The sequence below is a fragment of the Macaca mulatta genome, chromosome 12 (genome assembly GCF_049350105.2).
Source record: "Macaca mulatta isolate MMU2019108-1 chromosome 12, T2T-MMU8v2.0, whole genome shotgun sequence".
Taxonomy (NCBI): Eukaryota; Metazoa; Chordata; class Mammalia; order Primates; family Cercopithecidae; genus Macaca; species Macaca mulatta.
In genome coordinates, this window is record NC_133417.1 from 62,965,882 (window position 1) to 62,978,429 (window position 12,548).

General features: G+C 38.4%; 1 protein-coding gene across 1 annotated transcript in view; it reads left to right on the plus strand.

Moving 5' to 3' along the window:
- Positions 1-3,036: 3,036 nt before the first annotated feature.
- Positions 3,037-12,548, plus strand: part of UPP2 (uridine phosphorylase 2) — a 31,610-nt gene continuing 22,098 nt past the window's right edge. The window contains exons 1-2 of the mRNA XM_015110188.3: positions 3,037-3,328; positions 7,222-7,339. Coding sequence (XP_014965674.3) covers positions 3,267-3,328; positions 7,222-7,339 — 180 coding nt within the window. The 5' untranslated portion in view covers positions 3,037-3,266. The remainder of the gene's footprint in view (positions 3,329-7,221; positions 7,340-12,548) is intronic.

Genomic DNA, 12,548 nt, shown 5'->3' on the forward strand with positions numbered 1-12,548 from the left:
GTAATAATGTTAAACTATAACACGTCTATACTATAAAACAATTGTATATTTTTAACAGCTCCCCTTTTATACAAAGGTTTTGAGGCAGCTATAATCTATGTATTGGAAAATAAACACTCAAGGAAAGATTAAAAGACCTTTAATTAGTTTTAGTTATTTGTCATGAAGGAGCGAATGCTGAATTTACACTTAGTATATGTGTTTTAACATATAGAAGGTTAGTATGAGAAGTGTGGTAACTTGCATTTTCTTTATTCATAGAATGTCAATATTTTTGTGGAAGAAAAGAAGCAAGAACTGTCATATTAATGCCTTTATTTTCAGCACTTCCTAGACTTCCTAGAGCATGGTGTATGCTCAGTTAATATTTATTGAATGAATAAATGAAAATACAAATTGCTTAGCCTCAGAATGGATAGCTTAGGACATTTTTGGAGCTCTCTCAAGCCATTACTGGTGCTATGGGCTGAATGGAAGAGCCAGGGGAATCTGATGTGGCAGGAGGAAAGGGCTCTTGGTTACCCCATCCCCACTCTGACAAAACCCGCCAAAGAAGGAGATGTGAGGACTTTGCTGTGCCTGGACACCCCTGCTCCCATAGGCTGTAAGGCTAGTGTGAGTGTGAGTGTGTGCGTGCGTGCGTGTGCGTGTGTGTGTGCGTGCGTGCGTGTGCGTGTGTGTGTGAGTGTGCGTGCATGTGCAAGGGGCAGTGTTTTCTGGGTATGGGTGCTTGCTGCAGCCTCAGGTGAACGAGTACAACCTTTGCTGATACCCCATGGAGAGGCATCTAAGAACTGAGACTCTGGTCCCAGGGCCAGTCTAGGAGGCAGGGAAAGAGCACAAAAACATAGTCTCAGGGAGGCCTAAATGCTATCCAGTGGTACATCAAGACCATGCTTTTTTTTCCCCCCTCTAATATTAGAGGTTCAGGGACAAAATTAAGCCAGATAGAAAATTGTAATGGAATTGAGAATGTGATAGTGCCGGCATCATAAAGGAAGACGGTAGGAAGTGAAATGTTTTGTCTCAGGCCAGACACTGTGGAGCATGGATTTGGCAGATCTGATGCAAGACCCTCCTGATCACAAGGCTGGACTGAGTCATGGGCTGTGCCTGGCACATAGCCTTTGTTTGCAAATCACCCAGTGGCCGAGCCTGAGTTTGCCTTGTGCACTCCTGTGTGCATAATTTTTAAAAACGAAACCTTTTCCCATGCTCTTCAGGAGACTGGCCTTTTGCAATACAGTCAATCAAAAAACATTGCTGAGAAACAACCTACCATAAGAGCAGGACTGAGTCTTGAGAAGATTGAAAAGTGGGGAGAATAATTTAAGACTGCCCAGAAGGCATTAACTAGTATTCTACTTTCATAGATCAACTTTTATAGATTCCATAAGATTATTCTGAACTTCATCCAAAAGACAATCACTTGCCTTAATGTCTGGCCGAGTTGTTTCATGGGGTCCATAAATCTCAAATGGCATTACCTGGCACTGTTAGTGATCAAGATCACTGGTTGACTGAATCTGCACTGGAAACAGACATGTTAATCCACCTAGTTAATTCACTGTGGTAATTAATTACTGAACACTTATCTAATTAGCTAATGCTTTTATCTCTCAAACCCAGAGGTAAATGCCAGATTGAAATTGGTGGTTCTCCTCATTATACCTTAAAAATAAAATTGAGAGGTATGGCATGGAATATCAAATAAAAGTGTGCTGGTGCCTGTGGTAGTGAGTGAGTATGGTGAGTCTCAAAATTGCCAGTGGTTCCTGGGAAGGAGCAGCAGGTAGACCAGCCTGAGATGAGTCAGGGGTAAGAGACAGATGTATTATTACAAGCTATCAACAATAACTACTGTCCTAAGTTACAAAGGCAACACACATGTTAAAGACTATTTTGCCTCATAGTCATCATTACCTTTTCCAGGATAAGTGTCCTCAGGAATTTTTTGATATCTGGGCACAGTTGCAAACGTCTAGTTGGTGGTAACAATGGCAAGATTTAGGCTACATGGATTCCTCAATATAGAGTCCCCTATTCTTTTTCCTTCCTATTCTGTAAACTTTGCTGTCTGACCAAGATGGGCCAAAGGAGGCCAGTGTGACATTCAAAGAGTTTGCCAAGAATGACTGTCACCAGGAAGAGGAGCGTCTTCTAACATGGAGAACTCAGTTAGGATATGAGCACTTGATTCTTGACTGTGATGCACATTCTTAGAAATCCAAGCATATTAGGAGGTGTCTTGTATTTGCTGCTGTTTGGCATTTATAGACATTTTAGGTTCTGATTCGCCTGAAAGCCATGAGACTATGTTCTTGAAGCTCTCACCAGCTTAGAACTTCAGTCGATTGCTCTGGGAGTGAAGGGAAAAAAGATCAGGATGAAGTTATCTAGTTTTCTAGATTTTTCCATCCCCAAAGTGAAAAGTGAGAAGCATTAGCAAAAGTAGTGAATTCATGCCTTTCTTGGCAGAGACTTCGTTTTCTGAAAATACTATGCTATATTATTCCATGTGGATTAACCCCTGATTCAATGAATTTTACCAACGGCCTACAGTTTAAAGAAAGAGGCCCTGGGAAATAAGTTTTTTTTTTTTTTTTTTTTTTTAAATTATCAGTCCTTCTGTGTGAACTGGAATGAGCAAAGTTCAGATAAAGGGACATTCTGAGGTCCTGACTTTGGATGCTTTCCTAACTTGTGATGACAAAGAATGAAAACAAGTTGGTGAGGGGCTGGATGGAGAGGGGAAACTGAAATGTTTGAGAACTGGACGTTCTCGTATGTATTGGACACAGTTTTGAGAAGACCTGGTAGGCGTGTTATAGAAACCAAAAGAGGACTTGTATCCGTGTACAGTTTTCTCAAAGCAAATAAGCCTGTTTACAACATCAAACCTGTGTTGGGATCAAGGACAAATGTAAGGGAAAGGTTCTCACCAATAGTTAACAAGCTAACCAACCTGGTCAAAGAGCTAGGATGGCACACCATCAAAGGGGACCTATCTTCTTGAGAAAGTTCTGCTCTGAGAGCTGGGCTGTGGTATAAAAGGCATGTCAGGGAGGGCGTTTTTTATTTGATAGGAAAATTTAAAATGCTAAAGGAAAATGTTTCTTAGCAATTTCACAGGAAAACCTAAGTTTTAAGAGAGGGTATCATTCTAACTTGGAACTGAACTATTATGACTAGATCTATAATAGCAAGTCACAATATTTCTCTTTCTTGACATCAATTTAAGAGTGACTATTCACATAGTAGAGAGAATGGCTTCGGTTATACCTGCCTCCAATAGTTCCATGAGATCTGATAGGAATACATATGTGGGGTGAGTAATTTTGATTTTCTAAATTTGTTTTGATCAGATGGATGCTCCTTAGATTTTGTATTAAATGATTAGATAATGGGCCTCTACAGTTATCACTGGATACAGCTCATAAAACAATAAAAACAATGCAAAATGTCTTTTCAATGACATTTTTACTCCTTGATTTTGGGGGTTAGGGGTTGGCTCATCTAAGAAAATGGGGCAAAATAAGTCAAAAAAACATGCAAAAATTTAGCCAACCTTCAGTAGTAAACAAATTCAAGGTTCAGCCTGGGACTCACTATAGCGTTCAGCCCTTAATTCCAAGACCATGCGCTGCAATTGAGAAATAATTAAAAGGGTCTCTCAGTGCCTGAGGGAGGTTTAATTGTGTTGCAGGATATTGTGGAGTGATTTAATATGCTTCGTGATGGACCTTACAGAGAATTTACTTCTGAAATACCATTTATGTGATTAATCTCATGGGTAGATATAAAATTGCTGAAGCTGTCTACAAATTTAGCTCCAGTTCCTGCCCCAGGTTAACAGAACACAACAGAGCATTAATCATCATGAGGCATAAGGAGATTTTGATGGTTCCCTCTGATTTCCTGAGAGTTGCGTGAAATGTCTTGCTCAGAGCCTCCATTATATCAGCATTTCAGAAAACACTCCATTTGCCCACCCCAAACAGAGGTAGCCTCCTGCATGTTCCCTTCCTCAGGGAAGCCCAGGAGAAAGAGAAAAAGAAAAATTATGAAGACGAAGGTAATGGCAAATGGAAAGACTTCTTCCCAGCCAGCAATTTCTTTTGTTTGGCAATATTTAATACTCATCATGTAGTATAATTTGTCATGATTTACTAAAAAGACTATTATCTGTATTAGGAAAGGAAAAAGAGTTTGAAGAGAAAACAACACGTACAAACTTATTTAGTAAAAAGTATATATTTTGGAAAAATCAAAGTATTGCAAAAACTACATTCATATTGGGTAGAAATTTGGTGTGAAATCCCAAACAAGCTTTTTCTTTGGTACTGACAGAGTGATCATCTTAGAAGTGCTGCTTGATGAACCCAGTGAAACAAGACACTTCTATAGGCAGTCCCCCAAATTTTCTGAGAAATCATTAGACAGTGGGCCAGGGCATCAAGGAAAAGTAATCCTAATGAATTAATGTGTTATAATACAAGTGAAAATAATTAATGGCTCTGGTGGTTGGAGAATTTCTCCCCGGAGATAGGAAGAGTGGTATAGATGAGTGACTTTAAAAACACCAAAGCCCAGGTCTCCTTGAGTAAGTCAATCTGAATTTCTAGAGATAGGGTCTAGGAATTAAAGTGCCCCTGGTGGTTCTGATATGTAGCTAGAGTTTGGAATCACTAGGGTAGAGGAATAAGACTCTTTTATAGAATAATGATTCATAGATTCAGTTGGGAATCCAAAGGAATATTTCCAGGTCGTGAAAGTAGTCTTGGCAGAGTGAAACAGAAAGTGTAATAGAATTTGGAAGAAAAAGTGGATGGCAGTGTTTGTCAAACTTTAATGTGCATGTGAATCACACAGAGTTTGTTAAAATGCAGATTTTGATTCAGCAGATGTGGGGTGGAATCTAATATTTTGCATTCCTAAGGAGCTCCCCAGGTGTTGCTGATGCTGCTGGTTCACTGACCACACACTGTATAACAAGGGACTAGGGCTAAATTCTTGCCTCACAAGAGAAGAAAGGAAATGTCCCTTTGCTTTGAGATTTTGAAGCTTGTTCTGTAGTAGTAAAGTGCACTAACACCATGGAATATTTTATTTTGGAAACTAGGTATGTATGACCCAGTAACTAATTAAAAATCTATTACTCTAGATGTTTTTGAGAAGGAAATTAATAGTATTTTGTTCTACTTTCTGAACAGTTCAATTTAATTCAACAAGAGAATTTGTTAAAACTTAGGGACTCAAGAAAGATATTTGAGATAGCTTGCCTCAGGGGATTCGCAGTCTTTCTAGGGGGATGGAAACTTAACTACATTACAATGTGAAATGCTATCTACCAGCACTAGTATGAAACAAATGCTTTGGGAACACAGTAAGAAAAAAAGTAATACTGACCAAGGAGAGAAGATGCTTGGAAAAGCCTTTATGGAAGACGTAATATTTGAATTGGACCATGAAGGAAAATTGGAATTTTGGTAGGTGAAAAGTAGAAGAAAGGAGGAAGGATGTTTGAAGGACAAAGGCCTGAAGCAGGGGTTCTCAACTTTGGCTGTACCAAAGATCATTTGAGAAGATTTTTAAAATACTTAAATTTTTTAGATTTAAAATACAGAGTGTCTAAATTAATTAGTGCCTGGTCAATAGTGTTTTTGTTTTTGTTTTTGTTTTAAAGCTCCCTGGTAATTTTAATACACAATCAAAGTGAGAATCAATAAAGATATAGAAAGACACAAGGCTTGGTAAAATGTTTTGAAGTGTATGGAATGAAAAGCATGTGGAAAGGCCAGGCTTGGTGGCTCACACCTGTAATCCCAGCACTTTGGGAGGCTAAGGTGGGTGGATCGCTTGAGGTCAGAAGTCTGAGACCATCCTGGCCAACATGGTGAAACCTCATCTCTACTAAAAATACAAAAAATAGCTGGGTATGGTGGTGGGCACCTGTAATCCCAGGTACTCAGGAGGCTGAGGCAGGAGAATCGCTTGAACCAGGAGGCTGAGGTTGCAGTGAGCTGAGATTGGGCCACTGCACTCCAGCCTGGGTGACAGAGCAAAATTCTGAAAGAGAAGAGAAGAGAAGAGAAGAGAAGACAAGAGAAGACAAGAGAAGAGAAGAGGAGAGAGGAGAGAAAAGAGAGAACAGAGAAGAGAAGAGAAGGCATGTGGAGAGAAATGGGAGGAACAAAGAACAAAGAAGTCCCAGACAGTTCTTGGCAAAGACGTCTTGACCCACTGTGGTGTGGGGGTAGATACCTTTTATCACTGATAACTCTAGTGGCATATGATTAGTACCCAAATAACCAAAAGCTACAAATGATATCCTTCATAAATATAAACTGGATTGAATTAAGGTCATTCTTATAGCCGTCATCAGCTCACTGTCTTGCATTTCGTGGTATTTTACAAAGAAAAGAGAGGAAGGATTGGTGTTCTAGCTGTACTGCTGTGATGGGGGTTCGAGCCAGGGCTGTGGCCACTGGGTTGGAAAGAAAGTGGTGTATTCAGCTTGGTTGGTGGAGTCCTCAATGGCAGTGCTATTCAAAGTGTTGTCCACAGACCATCAGCGTCAGGACCAATGAGGAGTTTGCTAGAAATGCAAATTCGGACACACATCAACAACCCGCTGAATCAGAATTTCCAGAAGAGGAGTCCATGAAGTGTCTGGCTGATTCTTATGCATGCTACACTTTGAGAAGATAAAATAAAATACAAATAATTTACTCAAGTTTGCACAATTAGGACATATATGGTTGAACTTGTACTGGAACCCAGGCAATCTGAATCCACAGCCCAGTAGCTTATATTCCACAGCCTCCCATGCAAAGAAATCAGATGACCATTACAATCAGAACTGAATAGAAATGGCTGTTTTGTAATTTACTGGTTGTTAATCTTGCACAAGTTTCTCAACTTCTGTAAGCCTTGGCTTCTTTGTTTGTAAACTAAATTATTAATCTTACCCAGCTAATACAGCAGTTATGGCACAAATGAGTTAATGAATTTGTTATATGCAGTTTTCATGCCATTTTCATGCTTAGTGCTATGTTTGGCACATAGTGAGAGCAAATATTCGCCATAATTATTGTTATACTGCATTGCTTCTCAACGAATAATTTAACCCTAAAGGAAGGTTTATGTTCAGACTTTCTTTCTTGTGAGCTTTCTCTCAAAATTCTTTTATATCTTCTTTGTGTAATTTTTTTTTTCCAGAAAAAGGTTTGTTCATGTTAAAAATCCTTACTTGGATTCAATGGATGAAGACATTCTCTATCACTTGGATTTGGGAACAAAAACACACAACCTACCAGCAATGTTTGGAGATGTAAAGGTAAAAACATTTCTAATTTCAGGAAAAATGATTGAGTTTTTTCTACTAATTTTTCTTCTTACCTTGCCAGAATAATCTATACACCATTGGCTAGTGAAGTCCCAACAGGAACTAAAGTCACACTCATTCTCTGAAACAATTTGGAATGTGTATATCATGAACAATCATTTCCACCCCAACAAGACATAAAGGTTCCCAAACTAAATCTAATGCAAACATGTTATTTGACTACTCTGGTCCCTGGAGATAAATACAATTTTATTGACAATACTGCTGGGTGTTGAGAATTCATTATGTTTTAACAGATTCAGCTCACTAACATCTACATTTATAGCTTAATCTCACTAGTTCTCATTTTATTAAATCATAAAAATAACTCAACAAAACTAACAATATTATTTCACTTCTGGAAAATAATCATTATCTAATATTTCATATTAAGATTTTGTTTCGTAAGAAATATTTCATAAAAATTATTTATTAAATACTACATAAAATTGTACTTCTGCATTGTTTTATCTGACATGTATTTTAATTATATAAGCAATTTGTAATTTGTATTCCTTATTTAAAACAGGGAATACAAAAAAGAATATGATTTTTAAAAAACACCCAGTAGTCCTACCACCTAAACATAGACACGATCAACTCATTTATTTCTTTCAATCATTTTTAATGAATAGACTTTAAAATAGTTGTAACTATATAGCTGCATTCTACACTTTATCATTTAGCTTTACATCATTAACATTTCTCCATATTATTACATTCTTTTGAAACATATCATTTATGGGTGTCAAGTGGTGTACCACACATTACAGAGACTATTATTAACTTTTATGCTAAAATATTTTCCATTATAAACAGGACTCAAATGAATATTTTTGTACCTGAAGATTTTCTACATTTAGGTCAGTTTGCTTAGGGTGATTCACAGAAATGCTCAAAGAGACTGGATTTTTAAAGAACTTTGTTTTCCAAAAGACTATATCTATTTACAGTTGCACTAATGGAGAATCGCGCAGTTTTCATCTGACTTTTTCATTTCTTTGGCAATTACAATAACAAAAATAAAAGCGTCACATGTACTATCTCACTAACATCTGCAGATTTAGCTCTTTTAGGTGGGTTTAGCAGATATTAACTCTCTCCATAAAACAAGAAAATTAAGTTCAGAGAGGTGGAAGAAGGTTACAGTTACACCACAGAGTGGTGGCGCTGAGACCTGGACCAAGTTCTTCCAAGTCCAATCTCTAGGGTCCTTGCTCATTGCACTAGGAGGACCCTTTGGGTCACAGTAACTCAGGATTGTCCATAATTATTTAATCCTAGCTCTTTCACTTACCCATTGGGTCAAGAGGCAGGTGAGAAAAGGGGAGGAAGAAGAGGGGGAGGTTAAGAAGGAGGAGGAGGAAGAGGTTGGAGGCAGAGGAAAAGGAAGGGAACAAGAAACTAAGGAGGGAGGGAAAGAAAAAAAGTTGGAAAATGAGAAGAAATCGATCTACGATGCCTATGGTCAGTAGGTGCTGAGTGGCCTTCTCCCACTCCCTCTCTCCTAGGCAGGAAAGTGTGAGGGTTTGGGTGGGTGTCCTCACAGCGAGGTGACCCACCGTTTCTTCACTCCTCTCCAGGCTGCACTCCTTGCCTTTGTGTCACCTCCCTCTATCTTGTGCTTCATCTTCTCAATGTAACCTCTTCCCCTGCTGCTGTTTTGGTTTACTTATGCTCCAAGAGTCATTGATCAAGGCGGTTTTTAATACTCAATAATCAGATTGTACCAGAATTCAAATGTTAGATTTGAGGTTCATGCCTCACAATAATATCCCAGGACCTTTGTCTAGAGATGACTCTGATTAATTGAAAGACTTTTCATAATTAATGAACTAAGACACATAGCTGGTTAATACATTTAAAAGACTTGAGACATGTATTTGAGGCAGAAAGTGATTTGCTATCTACATTTCTGGGTTTCTGTCTCTCTTCTACCATTTATGGAGTGCTTTCTATATATCAGACTCTGTGTGGCACGTGTGAATGGTACAGTCAGTCCCCACAGCAACTAAAGTAGTTATTATCTCCACTTTACAGATGAGAAAACCCAGGCTCAAATATATACATAGTGATATAACATATATATAATATATGTTTATCTGTAATAGGCACAACACAGCTGGTATGTGAAACAACTGAGATTAAAACTTAGGTTTCTCTGATTAAAAAAAAAAAATGGCTCTTTCTCTGTTCAAACGAAACAAACCAACACAAAAACAAAAATAAAAGCACTATGTTTTAGTACTTTTTAGTAGTCCAAGTATTAGTTTCTGGGAAATCATTGGGATGGAAAGCTTTGTTTTAGAGATAAAAATAAAGGGACTCGCATGTATCTCTCGCTCATGTGTGCACACACACACACACACACACACATGCACACACATAGTTGTCGCATCTCGGTTATAATCCCAGGAACCAGACCTTCACATCTCTGTCTGTCCAGATTTTGTTCAGCACTTATTCTCACACACTGTTTATCATAACCACTATCCAACCTTATACATTCACCACCCACCTGGTTGTGAACCTTCAGTAAATTATCTTTTGGATACAAAGATATGCTCTGTTTCAAACCTGTTTATCCCATCAGAGAGCAACTCTACTGATTGAGCCACTTTGATGAATAGGAGGCAAAAGAGAGAGAGAGAGAGAGAGTGTGTGTGTGTGTGTGTGTGTGTGTGTGTGTGTGTGTGTGTGTATAAATTGAGGAGCAGGTAACCTAGTTCCAAATGATCGGAACTGGCCATTTAACCTGAACTAGAATTTTTTCAAGGCAACAGGTAAAGTCTGATTTATTCTCATAGATGGTTTCCTCAGAAACTTGCCTTCCTCCAGCCATGTTCTCCTCTTTGAACGAGAACATTCTACATTCAATTTCTTGAGTCCCTTAAATCTCAGGGCAGCAGCCCTGGCTCAGAAAAGAGGACATAATCCATCAGTACCTGAAAACTCAGCCTTGTCTTCACAGAGATGATAATCATTATTAAGAGCATTATCTTCAAAGAAAGGAGAACTCTGGGTGTATAAAGTTGAAACTTCAGACTCCAGCAATCGCTCCCATTTCCTTCATATTCTTACCATATTTAAAAATTTTTGCTATGTGCTACTGCAAAATCTCAGTAGCTTAATACAAGTTAAGTTTACTTCTCACTCATATTAGGTACAAAGTGGGAGTTCTTGGTTGATGGATGGTTTCCCTACAACTGATGATTCAAGGACCCAGGCTCCTTCCATTATTGTGACTCTGTTTCCTTCAAGGCATAAATTGCTGTTTCCCAGTGTGTCAACATCTGTCCAGCAGATGAGAGTGACAATATGTAGGGTCACCAATACATCCTCCTTGTAGGATAGGAGATTTCTATGGGCTAGGACTGGAAATGGTACCCATTACTTCTGCTCAAATTCTAGTCACTGGAACTCAGACATATGACCTTGTCTAACTGGAAAGGAGGCTGAGATGTTAAGTTTAGCTGGGTGCCCAGAAAGAACGGCAAACTGTTTAGGTGAACAGCTAATCAATCTCTGCCACACTCACTAGAAAGATTCAGACAATTAATACATACGGTGGAGGATCCTTAGGAGTTATCTATTCGATATCAACATCCAAATATGTCTTTTATAAAATCACTAACTGATATCCTCTAATCTCTCACTAGAAATTTCTAGTAATATGTAAAATTATTACTTTATAATACCATATAATATGCATTTTGAATGTATTTATATTCCCTTGTTAATGTAGAAAATGCATAAGATGCAATAGACCAGATTCATACAACATGGCATAGTTAAGACTTTTAAGATACTAGGGATATCTAAAGCTGAGCTTTTTTCTGGCAGTCATTAGCCAAAGTCCTTAACATATTTTTGTAATGCCTCTGACTCCTTCCCATTGTGTTTCTAACTTCTTTGATAAAACCAGGACAATTGATCGTTTTGTTTGAGACAAAAACACTGTAAATGTCACTTAAGGTCAATGTTGGTTGGTGGTCTTCAGCCATATTTTACTTCTCATTAAAGCAGCCAGACTGAAAACTGTGTCCAGAGATGATGTTTAGTGAGTCTGGTTTAGGAGTAAGGAAGGCTTTAAAAACCAAGCTGCTTCTGTCTGTGCATATGATCTTTATGTCTCCAGAAATATTCAGGAATTCCTGTTGATTATAGCAACATCTACAGTTCAAAGGAGAATTCAAACCACAAGCTATTCTAACATCTGTTTTGGTTTTATGGTCAATCTGAATAGTTGTAATTTACATTCGCTGGCACCACACAATGAGGTTATTTTCAAACTACTGTACTGTGTTTTAAAAATTTCCTCGGACTTAGATCGTGAGCCAAGTCTTAACTATCCACACCAACAAAGAAGAAAATTCCATGAATTATTAATAACAAGTTTAAAACTCACCTGAAGCCATGGTCTTAACCTCTTTGTTACCAGTCTTTATGGCTGACTTCTATTGCAGTTCATTACTAGCTTAAGGCTTCATCAGAGAAACTCATAAGAAGGCAGAGAAATGACAATGTTAAGAGTAGAAGAGAAGCAGAGGGCCTGGATACAGGGCTAATAACACCACTAATTGCAAAAGAGTGTAGCTCAGGAACTATTGCTAAATGGAAACAGGATGCATCATGTTATCAGACCACCCAATAGTTAGAGTAAATCATTTGTGAATGGGGCCACCTATTCTATAACCTCAGTTAGGTATTTCATTAGACAGATATTCTTTATCTCTGTGATGGACCTCGTCAGCCCTCCCAATCCTCTGTCCAATGCTGCCCACATCAGCTAGATACCACCAACTGCCTTTTCCTTACTAGAGGACTCAGACCAGCTTCATTTGTACTAAATTCTGCAATATAGGAATAGTAAGCAAGTTCAGAAGCAGGAATAGAAAATTGCTACATGATATATAAATTAACGGTTACCATTTGTCCATCACTGAGAACGTGTCTGGACTTGTGCAATGTCCTTTGCCATATGCAATCTCACGTTCTTCTTTCAAAACCCTCTGAGGGGTACTGTGTTTTTCCTATATTGGAGATGGTCTGAGGCACATAGCTTATTTGTGTGACACTGAGCAAGCTTCTTACTCACTGATGGGGTTGGAGTTCAAAGCCAGGTTTACCCAACCTCAAAGGGCAGACCCTCAGCTATGTT